The sequence below is a fragment of the Gambusia affinis genome, linkage group LG02 (genome assembly GCF_019740435.1).
Source record: "Gambusia affinis linkage group LG02, SWU_Gaff_1.0, whole genome shotgun sequence".
Classification (NCBI taxonomy): Eukaryota; Metazoa; Chordata; class Actinopteri; order Cyprinodontiformes; family Poeciliidae; genus Gambusia; species Gambusia affinis.
Genome location: NC_057869.1, coordinates 25,075,476 through 25,092,526, shown reverse-complemented (window position 1 = coordinate 25,092,526; position 17,051 = coordinate 25,075,476). Strand labels below are relative to the sequence as shown.

Sequence of the window (17,051 nt, the reverse complement as noted above, 5' to 3'; positions counted from 1 at the left end):
GAGAAAACAGACTACTGTGGACTGCCAGAATTTCTAACAGATAAAAGCCAACAGAGCAATGGTGAAGAAAAAACTCTAAACCATCCCAGACATTAACCTCTATGCATCATATAATTTGCTCAAAACTTTGATATCTTATGCTATTCGGCATGGGTGTCAAAAAATAAGAATAATTTTTTGTCAAATTGGTTTTTGGTTAAACATGCAGTTTCTTATTTCTATTTTCCTACATGCAAATAAACCAAAATTTAACAGGTAATGTGAGTGGTGTCATGGCTGGACTGTTTAACAAATGGGCAGTATTGTCCACCATAGCCCAGCAGCACATGCCTGGGGATTAACCATGGGCCCTGTCATGTTTGTGCTGAGAGGCTGCAGGGGGGCCAGCAGCTTTGTCACCACTGTAACATAACACACAGAAATTCAGCAAAATATAGCTTTGGTTTCAGGAAACATCTGAATGAGCAGCTGACATTTAACCCATTAAACACCATGCACAGCTGCTGCTTACCGTTGCAATAATTTCAAACCAGACCTTCTACAAGGCCTTGCAAAAGTATTCAAACCTTTATACCGCCTTGTTTTATGCAGAGACTATTTCTGTACAACCAATCCATAAATGGAAGGAGAATGGCCCAAATTTCCATTTGGACATGTAAGTCAACCTATTTTGACAGGGCGTAAAAAATACATAACTATTCCAAAATGTAGTCAAGAGACCCAAGGAAACCCTGGAGAAGTTGGAGAAATTCATAGCAGCTAAACCTTAGAAATGCTCCCTTTCCAACCTGACACAGCTTGTACAAAGCAGAAATAGAAAAAAAGATGGGCTTCTGGATTTATAGATTCAGTGTACTTAAATTGAATTGAATATATATATAAACTGCAGAATGTGTTTGTACTTCTGTAGAGCATTGAATTTGACCCTTTACGATGTTGTACAGTCTCATTAAGATGAAACATATGTACCCCACAAATAGCAGTGTCGACCTGCCCATCAAAATATTGGTAAGAGTGGTTTCTTTTTATTTTTAAGCAATTAGGTTTCTAAATAACAATTTGGTTACATTTAGATTTAGGAAGAACAAAGCAAGGCACTTTCTGCTCCATGTTTCCTAAAAAACCGTTGTTAGCAGCCACAGTGAGTTAATGAGGGGAAATGCAAAATGTGAGGAAGCCTGTGAGGCCAAAGTCTCCCTCACATAATGGCCTGCTGAAGAAAAGGGAGCTTTGTGCAACAACACAAGCAGGTTCCTCTTTAATGACTTCATGGCATGCCAATCACTTACGCCATACAACCCCATCATGCAGCCACACCACCATTCAGAGACATCCCGATCATGTGAGCAAAACAGCATGTGATTCTTAAACAACCCCCCCAGAAGAAAACAAAGTTCAGAAAGTAACAGGTTGGGGATGAAGACGGGGTCATTTTATTGAATTGGTAACAAGTTCTTCACTGCCTCCAATTACAAGAGAACAAACTGCTATAATCATAAATTCAATGTTTCTAGACCGGTGCTGGTCACTCTGCCCTTTTAAAATGTTGCAGTACTTTTGAAGATTTGCTTATTTAATGGATTATTTTTTTCAGAGCCCACTACTACAAGACCTTTGGCATTTGTTAATACCACTGGGATTTAACAGAATTTTCTGTAATAGAAAAGAAAGATCTGTGGTTACATGCCTTTGTGCACCAAGGATGCAGATGTCTGTCATTGTGGAAGCTCTCCAGTTCTATAACAGTCTCATGCATGGGGAAGAAGACATTATTATAATGTTACTTTAGCTAGAGTTATTCTGTCTGGTTGAGGAGAGCATCCTAGAATAGAGATGGCCTTTCTGATGAAATGTTGTCATGAGCGTCTACTATCAGAAGATGATCATATTTATGTTTTGGTCAAAGTTCACTGGCCAAACAGCAATCTGGACCACATTTTTATTAACCCTCCCACAGCCATAAGAGACAGTGTCACTTAGAACCCATGAGTTTTTCCTCTGTGTGCGGTCCAACAGGGTCATACTGACCCTGTGTGCGCTTTCACAAGGTTTTTTTGTGTGTGGTTTCGGAAACAGGCTGATGGGACAACCCCCCTGCTTCCCGGCTGTCCGTGAACTTTGTCGCATTCCTCCTGAGCATCGCGCTAAGACATTGCTAAATTATAAGTCCGTATTGTCCACCTCATGGTAAGATATACATGGGTACAATCTAGTTTGTTTACAAGCGCAAAGTAAACCTAAGTTTATATTGTTGGGTTTTTTTTCTTGTTTTGTTGCCAAATTCAAGAAAAGCATGAATTTGGAAAAATGGAAAATTACAAAGGGTTAACACAACAGTTACAGTCCTTTATATTTAAAGAAAATACTTTACAAAATTTTACAAGACAGTTATGAGAATTTGTACTTTTATAAGCCTTGGAAAACATTTCAGTGACATTCTCAGCTTCAAAGACATCCGGTTTGTTCATTCACCGTCAGGCCACACATCAGGTCTGACAGGGTGGCAGGAGATGATGTAAGAGGTGACAAAACCTGAAGACATTTCATTGTTTCACGAAAGCCATTTGACTAACACTATGTTCACAACTTCTCTCAAAGTGATAGCATGCAGTACTTAATACGTCATAGTTCTATCTGTCACGGCTGTGAAAGAAGCGGAAAGAGACAAACTGACTCCACACACAATATTTGTGTTTCATGCCTGATGAAATAGAACATTAACATTGATAGTCTGTAAACGACAAAAGATCTAAAAGAGTCACAGTCTGCCAACACTAATGTATTGCCATAACAACTCTTATTAGCATGCAAAGCAAGCCATGGGCATGAAAACAAGAGAATTATTGCTTTTTCCACATGTTTAGATCATGGTTTAATTGTGCTTCCTCAATCTAGCCACCAGCCTAATAACTTAATAATGACCTGAGGAGCTTATATTTGGTCCATCACTGCAGTTTGTTTGATGAAAAGTTGCCCCACTATGTTTCACTCTGTATGTTTCTTTATAAAAATTAAGTTTAAAATATCTCTACCTAATTAGACAAACAGGAGATTTCACCCAAATGCTATAGAAGACATCAGCTCCCTATTGTACAGATGTCAAAACTTTAGGACAAACAGAAAAGTTACTATTCAAAAACATTATCACTTTAGTGCGGTTGGATGAAGTTACAAGGTTTCTATGACATACAGAAGTTTAATGATAAACATTTCAGAGTTTTACTGACTTTTCTTATGACATCCATAAAAGTTTATGCAAGAGTTTCTTGGCGATGGACTCAACATTTCTGATTGATAGCCCACTTAGTTCTCACTTTTTTCCTGAGAGGCCTTCATTGTACAGGGGGGGGGAAAAATCATCCCCAAAGTGATTCTTGTCACAAAAAGTTGCTCTTGAAGCAGGTTTTGATCCAATTCTTTATTTATTGCAGCGTGTCTAAACAAAATTAAGGTTGAGCTTTTATTGTTGCTCCCTTTTCCAGAAGTCCCAAACAATAAGAGAGTGTCACTCAAGAAAATAACTTGACCCCCAGTCCTTCTCGATCCAATCCTGAACCTCCTGCAGAATCGCTTAGTCAAATCCTTCTAAGGGGAGAGTCCGACTGGTTTCAAGTCCAGCAACCAGTTACAACTCTTTGGACGCCAGGAGACAAAGCATGGTTTGAAACAGTTCTCTCTTTAAACACGACTGCTCCACTCATCTAATTCAGTGAGAATACCAGCTACTCTGTCCTGGTTTACAACTTCCCCTGAGCCAAAGATGAGATCATTAAAATTATGCTACAGCAGGTCAATTTGAGCAAATTAGATTTTTAAGGTCAAGTTAACTCTCATTACCTTTGAAATTAATTGCACTTCAAACAATCACTATAAAATCTAAAGCAGTAAAGTTTGTGAAAAATCAAGATTTCTGTCCTTCTGAAAAACCTTTAGGTGCAATAATAGGATGAACCAAAGGACAGAAGCTTAGGTTGATCTTACACCCGATAGTCCGGTATCACCAACTATCACCAATTTTGGTCACCAATCAAACTGGTCGCTTGATTGGTGACCAAAATTGCAACATTTGCTGTATTATTTTCAGGAAGTGTGTTGGCTTCACACTGTACTGTGTAAAACGATCAAAGCCCTTGAAAAACCTGTTCCCATCTCACCTGTGGTGGCGCAGCACCAAGAACCATAGAAGGAAACGACACGAAAACCTCTGAAGACAACATGAGCGCAACTTCCTTCTTCATGAAATGTAAAAAACCAAAAAAGTAGTGGGTTCAGATTTTAACGGTTGTAGCATTTCTCTTTTGTTGCTGGTAAAAGAAAACTACACGCCATTTCTCCTGCTGGTGCTAGATTTTTGGTTGCATTTGTCCAGAATATCCTACACTATAGTCCACTTTCTGCTTTCAGAATGGTATCTGGTCCACTTGAAATTCACATATATAACCGAACAGTTCACCAAGAGAACCAAGACCCAGGTTTTTAGGCAAACCAAATTTCATTTTCTGGTCTGCATCAGAGTTCAATTGCGTATGCAAATCTCCCCAAACCAAAAGCACTTTGTAGGCAAACAATCTAGAGTTTGATTTAAACGGACTAAGCAAAGCTGGTGTGAATCCATCCTAGGAAATAACTGCTTTTTATACAATAACTTGATCTATTCAACTTTTAGCTTCAGATGATCAAATTAACTCATTCCAGCTCTGTTCTCTTCATTGAAGTGCAAGCCATTCAGAGTTCTGCTGTGCTGAAGCCAATAGACTTATGTTGCAAAGTCTAAAATGCACACAACACATTCAAGTTTTAAATCAAGAACTTTTTAAAAAAAGAAAAAGTTAATCTTCATTCATCAAGCACATCCTCTTAAGAATGCTTGAGAACATTTCTCTAAATTTGCAAGGATTTTGCTCCAGGCAGAACCCCCCCCCCCCCCCCCAACATTGTCCATCAACATTTATCTCCTGCAGAGACTCAAAGAGTTATCCAATATCCCGAACCCCTGCTCTCTCCAGTGGCGTCTGTCGTATCTCTGCGCACACCACCGACGTGATAGAAAACTGTGGCCAGTCCCTTTAGAAATAGCAGAGCTAGGGGCCTGTGGGGTATCAGATGTCAACGGGGAACCAGTTGCTGGAGTCTGAGTCCAGGCTGCCTCGCTCAGGCTCACAGCAGCTGTGTCTTCTCAGAGCCCACATTCCTGCAGGACAGACCCACTCTGCTCTCGTCACCTGCGCCCATCTTAACAGCATGCAGAGGAACTTCAAGGGAGAGGAGGAGAGGTCTACTGTACAGGCGGCTGCTTTTTTTTTTTGGTTTGTTTCCCAGTTAGGAAACTATTTAATAAATAATAAAGCAGCTCTCTTTCCTGGCTAAAGAGAAATGAAAAAGCAAGGGATGGGTCTCCTCTTTCACATATACAATCAGAAATCAAGCCATAATGTTATGAATGTAGCGATGGGCCAATAAATAACCTCTATTTTTCCCTTATTCAGATCTGCTCAGTGATTAACTGCTCAAATAGTTATTTTTTTCCCCTAATCATAACATGAATCATCTACTTTAATGCATTTTTGTTAGTTTAATTAGAGTTATATAAAGATAGAGCAGATATGCTGTAACACACAGACTGCAATTCCTTCATTTTGGAATGGACTCAAAACCTTTTTCCCTTCCTGTACTTTCTAGTCCTTATGAAGAAAGAGAAACATTAACTCAGAAGTAGTCATAATGGGATTTGGAAGTACATATTACACATTCAGAAACTGAACAGGCTAGAAAAGACCTAATGCAAATATGTATATTAAAAAACGAGATCAAATGTGACGCATTGAATGCCCTGCTCGGATGCTGGGTGTTTTGTGTCTGCTGTCGTCTCCCTCCATTGACAGGCTGAACGGCGCAGCCATGATTCAGCATCTTCTTCACCTCGTCAGACCTCACTTTACACTTCCAGCTGCTCTGCAGAAAGAGTCGCTTACAGTGTTATAAGCTGCACCGTCTGACCTCTACTAAATAATACATGTAAACACTGCCCATCCCACCACATTGCAGGCAAAAACTAAAAAAAGAAAAAGAGAGAAAAAAATAACAGCACCGTCTTCCCAGCCAGGTCTCAATGACCCTGGATGATGTAGCAGTTTGGTTTTGTTATCAATTAGCTCTGTGCAATAAAGTTTTGTCAGCTTTTTGTATCCCTTTCTCCATCAAATGACTGTCCAGATGTGCACGGTTGCAAAACTGCGATGCGTAATAATGCAAGGAAGCATGTGGACAATCTCGATCAATCCCGTTTTTAAGGCTTAATCTGGTGTCCGGGGATGCAAAACGAGCAGTCTGTAGAAACAGACAACTTGTTACATTGCTTACATCTCACAAACACACATACGCCTTTAATTGTGACTAATCATTTAATAATAAGTTCTCTCTAACACACACGCGCGCGCACACACCCAGAACGAATGACAGCTGAAAACAATGTTTCAAATGAGTGCAGATGAGAAGAACAAGTTTGTCACAAAGACAAAGCAGTGATTCATTAGATTCTAGAGGCTGTTTCCAACCCACCAAGAAACAACTAAACATCTCTCTTACCTCCAGGCGTGTGTTGAAGTTAACTCAAAGCCAGTCTTGAGCTCCCCTTTCCTGGTCAGGCTAAGCTGCACAGTTACGCACACTTGTGGTCCCGCAAATTGACTAAGTCTCTATTTTAATTCTCTGCATTCCCGCTGAATTGAATAGTTTTTATTCCTTCTTTAGCTCACCGTATGCCAACAAAACTCCTAAAAATTATAAGCTCGCGGCGAACACCTTTTGCATTCCTCCTCTCCCTCGTTTTTTCTTTTTTATCCGAGCGCGTTTGTAGTTAGAATGCAATTTAAAATGCAGCTTTCCGCGGCTCGCTCGCTGAGAACTCCGCTTTGCCTTTTACTAATCAGTGCGGCCACACTGAGGCGCGTCCCCGCGGCTTATGGGCGGAGGAAGAAATCCCAGAGGGAGGACTAACCATATGAACTGCGAACCAGAGCGCGCTCCAAACCTGGATTGATGATGCGTTCAAATCACCTCGGGTATTCTATCCTCAGAGTGGGGAATAGCGCCACGTAACTGTGTTTAAGTTTAAAAAAGAAAATAAAAGTAAAGAAAGAAAGAATGGAAAAAAGAAAAAACATATCAGACTAATTCTGATAAACAATGCAGTGTGATTCTATGCCTTCACACACAAAAGGAATATTTATACAACTGAATGTTGTTAAGTCCTTCTAATAAGAAACGGAGCACCAGAAGTGCAATTAACAGGAAATAAATAAATACCTATATATAAAATTTGTGAAAGTTATTAATCAACTGGTTATGTAAAGGAAGCATTCACCACAAGTAGCACACTTACTGCAGTACAACATGCATAAGTAAGCATGTTTCTTTGGTATTTTACCACTTTAAATGAAGAGAAATATACCACTTTTCTCTCTTATCAATAAGAATAGCTTGCATCTAAAAAACAGGCAATTTACACGTTTTCAAACTTAAGAATATGTTGAACTCATTTGTGATATCGTTCCAAATACAACAAAATTCCAACTACAGTTGCTTTTTAAGGCCTGTCTCACTTTTTTTCTTCCCATTTTTACCAGGCTTTCATTAAGTTGATTGATTGATTGATCTTAAACCGTCTCCCAAGGCTGAAACTTAGAAATTCCGATTATCCAGGACAGCTCGAACACATCATGACAACAGGAAGTAAATAAAATATAACACGGCCGAGAAGGAGCCAATGAAACACCCCGTGTTTCAAATAAACGATAACGGAACTGTATGAGTCAATTTTAAGCTTATTTTGGGTTTCAGTTAACGGGTTTTATGTAGTTGAGAGATCTGTAATCTCATTTTGTGTTATACAAGTATCAAAAAGAAACATTATTAAATTTTTATTTCGTATGTGAGCTGTCAAAAACGGTTACCCTCTGAGTTACTCCACTATCCGGATCCCCGGATGTACGTAGCCAATCGGATGCGAGATTCTGATTCTGTCTTCCCAACTGTCCAGATGCGGCTTATGATAGCCAGAGCAATGAGGGACAACAGTGCTGTTTTCATGCTGTTCGTTGTTTGAATGTGTCTTTCAAAGGTAGGGACATTAAACGAACAATGCATGTTTTAATTTTTTACTTTGTGGTGTATATGTTCTGTAGGTTATAGTTAGTTATTTAGCTTCGTGAGGTGGTGAAGGTAGCGGTTGGCTAGCTAGTGCTAACATTCGACTGTGTTGGCTGTTAGCTGCCTGCCAACAGAAAATGAACTGAACGCAATGCAGCAATACGACACTTTGCTGCGAGTTTATGACCCAACAGACACCGATGTAACCCCGCCAAACACCCAGGTCTGTTTATAAAATGAGTTGGGTTTTTTTTTTAAACAAAAACTCAAATGAACGAATCAAGTCAACCCCTTTTAGATGCTGGATAAATGTGAGTTGGTTTTTGTAAAGTTTATTTAGCTAAACTTAAGGCTTTGAAATTACACAAGTTTAATAGAGCGTCAGTCATGCTCATTACTTTTGTTTACAGAATCACTCACTAAATATCAACACCTCTGTTTGAGGTCATATCATATTTAACTATTCAGTCTTTTGCCTATCGTTTTCAGAGGGAGACAATGAAGTAAATATCATACAGATCATAGCTATTAGTTCAGAAACTTAATATTTTTTTTCTATCTTTTTTTTCAAAGTAACTTTTCAAACGGCATGAACAATAAGAATAAGATCAAATGATACCTGGGTCATGTATGGAAACCAAAAGTTAAGGTAGCTACTGCTTTTTAAAACCAGAAATTATGGTGTAATTATTGTCCCTTTATGTACGTTTAAACCTGTAAAAGTTGTGGAAAAACCAAACACACACAAAAACAGACACAATTTTCTTTATTGGTATGCAATGTTCACCAAACTATCTTTGGTGAATATTCTCCATTTTTATCAGTTGAAGTAAATGTTTATTTACTTGTAAAAATCCCATAATTGAGCCAAAATGTAATTTTTCCATTAAAAAAATTATTAACAATGAACATCCATTGTTGAAACTAAAATGGATTCTATCTGGATTGTTTTTCAACATACTTGACAACTAAAAATAATAGATAGTTGCTGTTATGAAAGAAATTGAATCGCTACCATAATTGATTTTCCTACTTCTTGAGAACTGTTAACTCGTATATTCATTTAAAAATCTGACCTATTTTTGGGAGGAAGCAACACAGATTGTCAGAAGAGTAACAAGGCTTATCTATGTTGCTAATTTTAATAAATGGATAATGATTAAGGCAAGCCTATACTGTCAGAGGAATTTTTCCACAAAAGGAGTCGCAGAATCGTCGATAATAACATTCCTGTTACTATTTTTACTTTGTACAAACCTAACCAGCAGATTTTTTTCCTTTTTTTTTTTCAGCCCGACAACGCCAAAGGATGGATCCTGTAGTGCTGAGCTACCAGGATAGCCTGCTGCGGCGTTCCGACGTGTCCTTATTGGAAGGCCCCTACTGGCTCAACGACCAGGTCATTGGATTCGCCTTCGAATACTTTGCCAACGAGCGCTTCAGGGTGCTGGGCGACGCGGCCATCTTCATTAGCCCAGAGGTCACCCAGTTCATCAAGTGCGCCTCCTGTCCTGACGAGCTGGCCCTCTTCCTAGAGCCGCTGGATCTCCCGTCCCGCCGCTGGGTCTTCCTGGCCGTCAACGACAACTCCAACCAGACCGCCGGGGGCTCCCACTGGAGCCTCCTTCTTTACCGCCGCAGCTCCAATCAATTTGCGCACTACGACTCTCAGAACGGCATCAACCTGCTGCACGCGCGGCGCATCGCCAGCAAGCTGGAGCCCTTCCTCGGCGCCGGCAGGAAGGCGCTGTTCGTGGAGGAGCCGTGCCCGTCGCAGCAGAACAGCTACGACTGCGGCATGTACGTCATCTGCATCGCCGAGGCCTTGTGCGAGAAGGTCAGGCTGGAGGGCTCGCCCCGCCTCCCCGTGCAAATCATCACCCCAGCCTACATTACCCAGAAACGGGCCGAGTGGTGCAGACTGATCCAGAGTCTGGCTCAGAACGACCTCTGCTGCTCTCTGTCCTTCACCTAGCTCTATGCAGAACAGCGCCCCCTGCTTTTCCCCGTCCCCTGCCACGGTATCTACTGCTGGAGAAACAGAAAGCACTCCTCGCATACCAGTATATAACTACATATTTATTATATTTCCCTGACAGTCAAACTTTAAAAATGAAGAGCCAGTGTATATGCACAGCAACGTACCGTATGTAAATGACACCAGCATGCCTATAAACCTAAAACGTGTACATGCTTTGTGAGCTTGGAGAATGTGGAACAGGAAGCACTGAATCTTTTCTGTTTGGTGTGCAGCGAACGTAGAAATGTTTACACAGATTATTGCTCAGGGTCATTTTAAATGAACTGAATTGACTATAAGAATGTGAATACAAACTCTGGCTCCTGCATCTCATCTCGTTGTTATTGTGCTCCCGTTTTTATTTTTGTTTTTTCCAGTAGTTTCAACAGGATTTGTGTCTCTACACCTGATGTAGATGTCAGACGGAAGCATTTTGTGCCACTGAGTGTGTGTGGGGGTTTTTTTAAACAAAGGGGAATGTCGAGTGGAGGAATGTATGTTATGTTCTCCAATCGTATCTCACATGCAGTCTGATCTGATAAGTGTGGCAGTCGTCACATTTTTGTGGACAGAAAAGTCGCTGTAAAAATCGCTCTGTTTTTTTTTTTTTGTTTCTGTTATTAAAACTTGTTTGGCTGCAGAATGATCCGACTTATCTTCAGTGTTTGTTTTAAATGTTTTCCAATGAATAGCGTTCTGTTTTAAGTTTTTAATAGCGTGTGTTGATACTGATAAACGCATACTAATTCTGACAAAGAAGAAACAGTTCACATTAATTTCAACAAGCGATTTTATTTCAATTCTAAAACCGAGTCTTAATTTCAATGATTTATTCCTGTAAATTGTTAGCTGTATTGCTGACAGCTAACGAAAATTAAAAATTCATCAAAATATCGCAATAAACCAAATTTTTAAAAACACCTTTGATCTACAAAATGCTGAAATGTTAAAGGTATTCACTTAAGTCCCATTTCCTACCACGCTTTTCCTTCCATTTAGCTTTCCATTAATATGCTTGAGGACATTAACTCTACAACACAAATACAGTGACATATTCAAAACTCTTCCTCTGTTAAGACAGAACCCACAAAGGAGTCCAATTTAAGACATTTTATACAGGCTCTTTTTTTTTTTTTTTTAGTCTTGATCCAAATCTCTAGAGCACAGATGAGGGTCAGGGTCTAGACGGACCGGTCTACCAAGAGTTTTGTTTTCTGCCTCTGCTCCTCCTCCATCATCCTACCATCTCTCGCTAACACAAAGCTAGCCACTTGAACTCCAGTAGATTAAATTGCATCAGACTCAGTTCTTGTGCTGATAAGCTGCTTCTCTTATCTGACCCACGCAGGGATGACATTGACTCAGAACAGAATGAGGATTATATGAAACTTTAAAGGATCACGCTGTGTTATCTTTGTTATCACTAAGAACATATCTTACAGCTGACTGTTTACACAACGACTAATGATGATTTATTGGTTTGTTCTAAAAGAAAATCCAAATTATGCCTTCTACAAACTGTTGCTGGGGCGGGGGGAAAGTTACAGCTTATATTTGTTATTAATTTCTAACAGAATAGAATAAAAAGAGCACTCCTGAGATGAACTCTCTTTCATCATCACTGTGGAGTATAACTCATCTCAGTGGTTCTTCCTCCGAGTGGTTCATGTTTACCTGTCATAGAAAAACTCTACAGCACAAGTATGGTCATGTAAAAAATTTAAAATGGGTGTTTAGGATTTCCAGTATCAATTTTAAGTTTAACGTACTTGTAAATCCAAACCATTTAAATTGACATTAAAATCTCAATAGAGGAACTTTGTAAAAGTGAATGTACTGGGATTTAATATTTAAACTTCAGACCATTAGAATGGTCTAAGTGTTAATAGTCGCTTAAACACAAAGAACATTTTTAGCAGTTTTTGGATGTAAAGAGGTCAACATATAAACCAAATACATCATACCAACCTTGAAACATGGTGGTGGGCGTGTCATGCTTTGTGGATGCTTTTCTGCTGAAGGAGCTGAACAGCTCTCCATCGTAGAAACCGTCATGAACTCTTCTGTTTATTTTAAGGAAAATGTGACGCATCTGTAAAAACAAAAGTCAATGCTGAAGCATCACTTGGACCTGCAACATCTTAATAAAATATACCAGTAGATCCACGAAGAACTGCTGGTTAGATTATGGAAAGTCTGAGTCGAAGCCCATATTTTCATCCACTTGCAACAGGCTGAACCCTGAAGAAAAACCATTTAACAGCTGAAAGCAAAGAGTGGAAAAAACCTTGCTCAAACTGAAGTCAGAAGTAGAGGAAACATTTAGTGTTTACTGTAATTCTTCTGAGTGCAGGCCATCTGCCTGTGGTTCAGTACAATCTCCCTCCTCATCATGCTTTAATATGCTAGAAAGTCTTGAATTTATTTAACTAAAATAAAGTCCTTGAAACATCTCAGATTTATTAGAAAAAAATTAAGTTGGCCTTAATCACAGGTTTTAATTTTGCGGAGGCAGCAGTATTAAATCTCCAAACAATATACCCTTGCTAACAAGCTAACGAGCTAGCTAGGTAGCTTGTTATGCTGTTTCAAGTTAGCTAGCTAGGCATTACTACCATATAAAACACTAAATTATATTTTGTACATTTCTATCGTGTCACAGGTCTTATATTTCATACGTAAAATTCTTTCAAAAAGTCCTCCAATTGAGTTAGTGAAACCTGCAGCGATACTTCATTTTCAACATCTTCAGCCAAGTGACAAATGTGTTTATAAACAGCTACCTGCGTAGAGGCTCTGCTCCCAGGTGCGCTCTGCTGTTAAATCTTATTCAGGACGTGGAAGTGGGTCAAGTTCACATCGTAATATCAAAGTGGAAAAGAAAAGGTATAGACTCCAGTGATATAATGCTCCCATTTCCGGAGGTGGCCTTTAGGTGTGAATGTTTCGGAAATACAAATGATTAAATCCACACGGCAGAGGACGAGCAGCTGAAGCCGCATGCTTCAAAATATGTGCTTTCAGGGTCCCAAACCGTAAACTGAAATAGGAAAAAAAAAAAAAAAAAAACTAGAAAAACATTGAATATTATTTGAACTGTTAACAATCATAAATAATATTTTGACCCCATGTTTGTTTTTTTAAAACAAATGTGGGAAACAAATTTTTGCATGTTTTCATGACTTGGTCACAGTTAGTAACGCAGTGTGATAAAGTCATGCAAACAGTACCAGAAGGCCTAAAAATGTAGATTTTTGCATCACAAAAAAAAAAAAAAAAAAAAAAAAAAAAAAAATTATATATTTTTTCACTTTATCCAAAAACAAAACCTTCAGAATATTCGGAAATATTTTCAGATATTTCATAAGTTTCTTTCTTCTTCCTACTCCTTTTTGAGCATGTTGAGATTATTGTGGTACAAAAATATGTTTTTCTGGCACTCCTTACTCATTTGTGTGATTTTATAGTTCTATCATGTTTGAAATAAATTAATAAAAAAATAAAATAAAATAGATGCACAAAGCCTGCAACAAAACTGCAACTGCACAGTAAGAATTGTGGCAAAAGCTGCTTGTACAAATGTGTTGATTCAGGGCGTCTGAAAGCAAACGCCTGCTGCACTTTTCAGATTTTTATATTTTAAAAGTTTTGAAAACAACATCTCAAATTCCTTGAACTTTACAACCATGCTTTAATGTATGCTTAAGAGAATCACAAGTCATAAAAAAAAAAAATACGTGGAAAAACTATCTATGAAACAGCAGCTGGATTTGGCTGCTTGGCCCACTGTGCTTAAGTCAACAAAATTCAAAGTCTTCCACAGTTAAACGTTTTTAAGCAATAAAATTAAAAAAAATAATTTATCCTCCTGTAATTACTCAGCTCTTGGTCTGGGCCATTCAGGATGGGACTACTGGTTCGAATTAGCCATTGCTGGGAGCAACTGGGAGAAATCAAACCATCTGATGAGGCACAGACGCTGGGAGTGAAGAACACTGAATTCTTTGTGTCCTCTTTTTCCCACAGACTGTTAATCCAACCATGAAAATTTACTCTTCTCCACATCAGGAGCCACGAAACCACCTGTAAGGCAAGCACTGTGCGGCTCACGTTACAGCAGAACCGCAGAAGCTGTTTTCATCTCCGTGAACGACACGTTGACTGTGATATTTATGTCCCTGTTGTTATTTTGTGCTAACTGCTCTGGCTTTTTTAAATCGTACATGTCACACATATTCTCCGCCTGCTCTCAGCTCTCCAGAGAGTGGGTGTTGCCCTCAGTCAGTGACGGCCACGAGGAAATAAAAATACAGTAAACGCATCCAACTGTTTGTGAACACTCTGTGGGTCACAGCCGGCCTCCGGTATCCAGAACACAGAGGCTGCAGCACTTTCTGGTCCTCAGAGAATGAAATATTCAATCAAACTGGTCATCTTTTTTTACATGACACACTTTTTCTGAGAGACTTCCTTCTTGCACGCATCTCATAAAAGTATCATATTTTATCTGCAGATTGAGTGGTGAAGTTTTAGAATTTTTTTGGAGCCTTCTTTTAGGATCTTGCGGCCTGCTCTCGGGGTACGCTTGCTTGGAAGACCAGACTGAGGCATGTTGGCAATGTTCTTCACCGTAGATTGTTTTCGTAGCAGTCCGATTTAACCCAAGTTGTTAAAATCTTCTTTCTGAAGGCTTCAGGCAGCTCTTCTAAACTCAGCATGCTCTTACTTCACACCCAAACTAAATGTTTAAGGCTTAAAATGGGCAGGTTTCCCTGGAACTGCTGGGTGATGATATTTTAGTCTTCTTAACCTGAAGTGATTTTGTCTGAAATTAATTTCAGCCATTTTAAGCGATAATAAATGTAGAGTATCTTTTTTTCTAGAAGCTTTTGCGGTATAGTTCAAATGGATATTTTCAGGCCAAGCAGACCAGACCAACCAGGAACCACTCCAAAAGCAGGAAGCGGACTATAGCGCATGGCATTCTGGGTAGATACAACCTAAATAAACGCCAGAGTGTAGCTATACAGGGAGAAATGACTTGTGGTCTTTCTCTAAGGACCAGAAAGAAATCATAAAACCGATAAAATGCGACGCTTCGCCTTTACTCTGCTTTTTTTTTTTTCTTCAGTTTTGTTTGACTATATTACCAAAATCCCCAGTTGTATTGTTAAAATCTATATGATATATCTTGTAATACATGTCAAAACAACTGAATATGCAGTAATACATAACAAAAAACATTTCATGTTTCCATTTTGCTTCTTCATTCTAACATAAAATACTTCCAAGAAACAATATTTTCGTCCCAGAATCACCTCGACCAGGAAGAAACGCTTTCCTTCCGCTCCTCTTTTTTTCTGTTTTCAGTTAAGGCGGCAGCAGGCCTCCCTTCTTAAAAGCGCCGGCTGTAATACATTTGGATCGCGCTCGCTGCACACATTAACTTAGACACATTTAACGACCTTCTGACGTAATGGGTTCTTGGAAGTCCTCCAGCTCTGTCGCCTCGGACGTGTGAGGATTTTACAGTGTGTGACACAGATCGTTACCATGAAGTCACAGTCCGCCTCCTCGCTCACGCCGGGGGGGTCGCAGGTCAGCGGAGCAGCATTCCAGGACAGACAATACGACTCTCTGGAGGAATGGAGGTGGCTGCAACTCGTCTGGCCATCTGCTTCGACTCAACCCCACCAAAACTCCCTTTGCTCTGCTGTTAAAACACACAGAGCTCCGCAGAGGCTTCTTTGAAGAGACTGGAAGGAGTTGGTGTCCCGCTGAGACTGATAAACTAAATGCTGCACCAGCTAATGATTAGTATCTACACGTTTTGATTCATGACAGACTAAATTACAAAGCAGAGAAATTTTTGGGGGGGATACATTAAGGAGTAAGAGGAAGAAAACTAAAAGCGAATACTGCAATCACAGGACAGTGTCCCACGACAGCACATCTGTTTTCTTCAGAAATAAGGAAAAAAAAACAAAAAAAAACTACCCTTCAAAAACAAAATCTTATTGTTGGTATTTTTTGGTTTAGTTTTTAGCGCAAACATTTTAGTACACTTGAAATAAGAAAGCTATCTCACAAATTTTCAGCAGGGCTTGTTTTAAGTCAATAATTCCTTAATGTTGATGAAAAAGTCATAAGTGAAATAATCTGCCATAAATCTCAGCAAGTTGAAGAAGAATCTTCAGAATTGTTTCTGCATTATTTTAGAAAATCCACATGTATTTTCTAAAAACGGTTCACTATGCATTACTACGCTCCACTTCGTGCAGAGGTTGTGGGCTATCGAGGAACGATTGCTTCCCGGACTCTGTTGAGGTTTTAAATGTTACCTAATTGTAAACATTTGGGCGTGACGTATGTGATACGCCAGTTCGATGCTATGAAGCTTACCAGAAATTGCCTGCACTGTAAACAACCATCCTCCACTGCGAAGAGATACGATCCGAGACGAGCAAGACGGTCGTTGCTGTTAATTCAATATTTGGAAGCGTGCCCAACGTGGACTGAACGGCTTTGTTCACTTCCTCCGCTGCCATTGCTAAAACTACAGGGAAATTAAAATTCTAACACAACGCAGAAAATCAACATCATTGTTCACGACTTCGCCTTCTGTTCGCTGATTGACCCGGTTGAAATTCTGCTGGAGAGAATCCAAGTCAATGGGAGAAAGCCCAGGCAGAGCTGTGAAGAGAGATGAGAATCGAGCCAATTCCGAAGGAAGGCAACAGCCAGGATAAGGTCAAAGTCTATTTTCCGGTTCATCTTAAAAGGCAATTCAAGAACAGAATAATCAAGAACAATTCAAATGCTGCACCAGCTAATCATTAGCTAGCTGGTGCTGCTAATGATGCTTTTCTTCGGAAAGCTCCGA

General features: G+C 39.5%; 2 protein-coding genes across 5 annotated transcripts in view; one reads left to right on the top strand and one right to left on the bottom strand.

Moving 5' to 3' along the window:
* Positions 1-6,967, bottom strand: part of myo9aa (myosin IXAa) — a 109,869-nt gene extending 102,902 nt beyond the window's left edge. For 2 of the 4 annotated variants that reach the window (XM_044133622.1, XM_044133641.1), the window contains exon 1: positions 6,586-6,967. The gene's annotated coding sequence lies outside the window, so the exon portion shown is untranslated. The remainder of the gene's footprint in view (positions 1-6,585) is intronic. The other 2 variants (XM_044133631.1, XM_044133650.1) reach the window with 1 other exon arrangement.
* A 784-nt stretch (positions 6,968-7,751) lies between these two features.
* senp8 (SUMO peptidase family member, NEDD8 specific) lies at positions 7,752-10,814 on the top strand. Its single transcript, XM_044141898.1, has 2 exons — positions 7,752-8,119; positions 9,441-10,814. Exon 2 carries the CDS (start codon positions 9,458-9,460, stop codon positions 10,121-10,123), a length of 666 nt encoding a protein of 221 aa, XP_043997833.1. The 5' UTR covers positions 7,752-8,119; positions 9,441-9,457; the 3' UTR covers positions 10,124-10,814.
* The last annotated feature ends 6,237 nt before the right edge of the window (positions 10,815-17,051 follow it).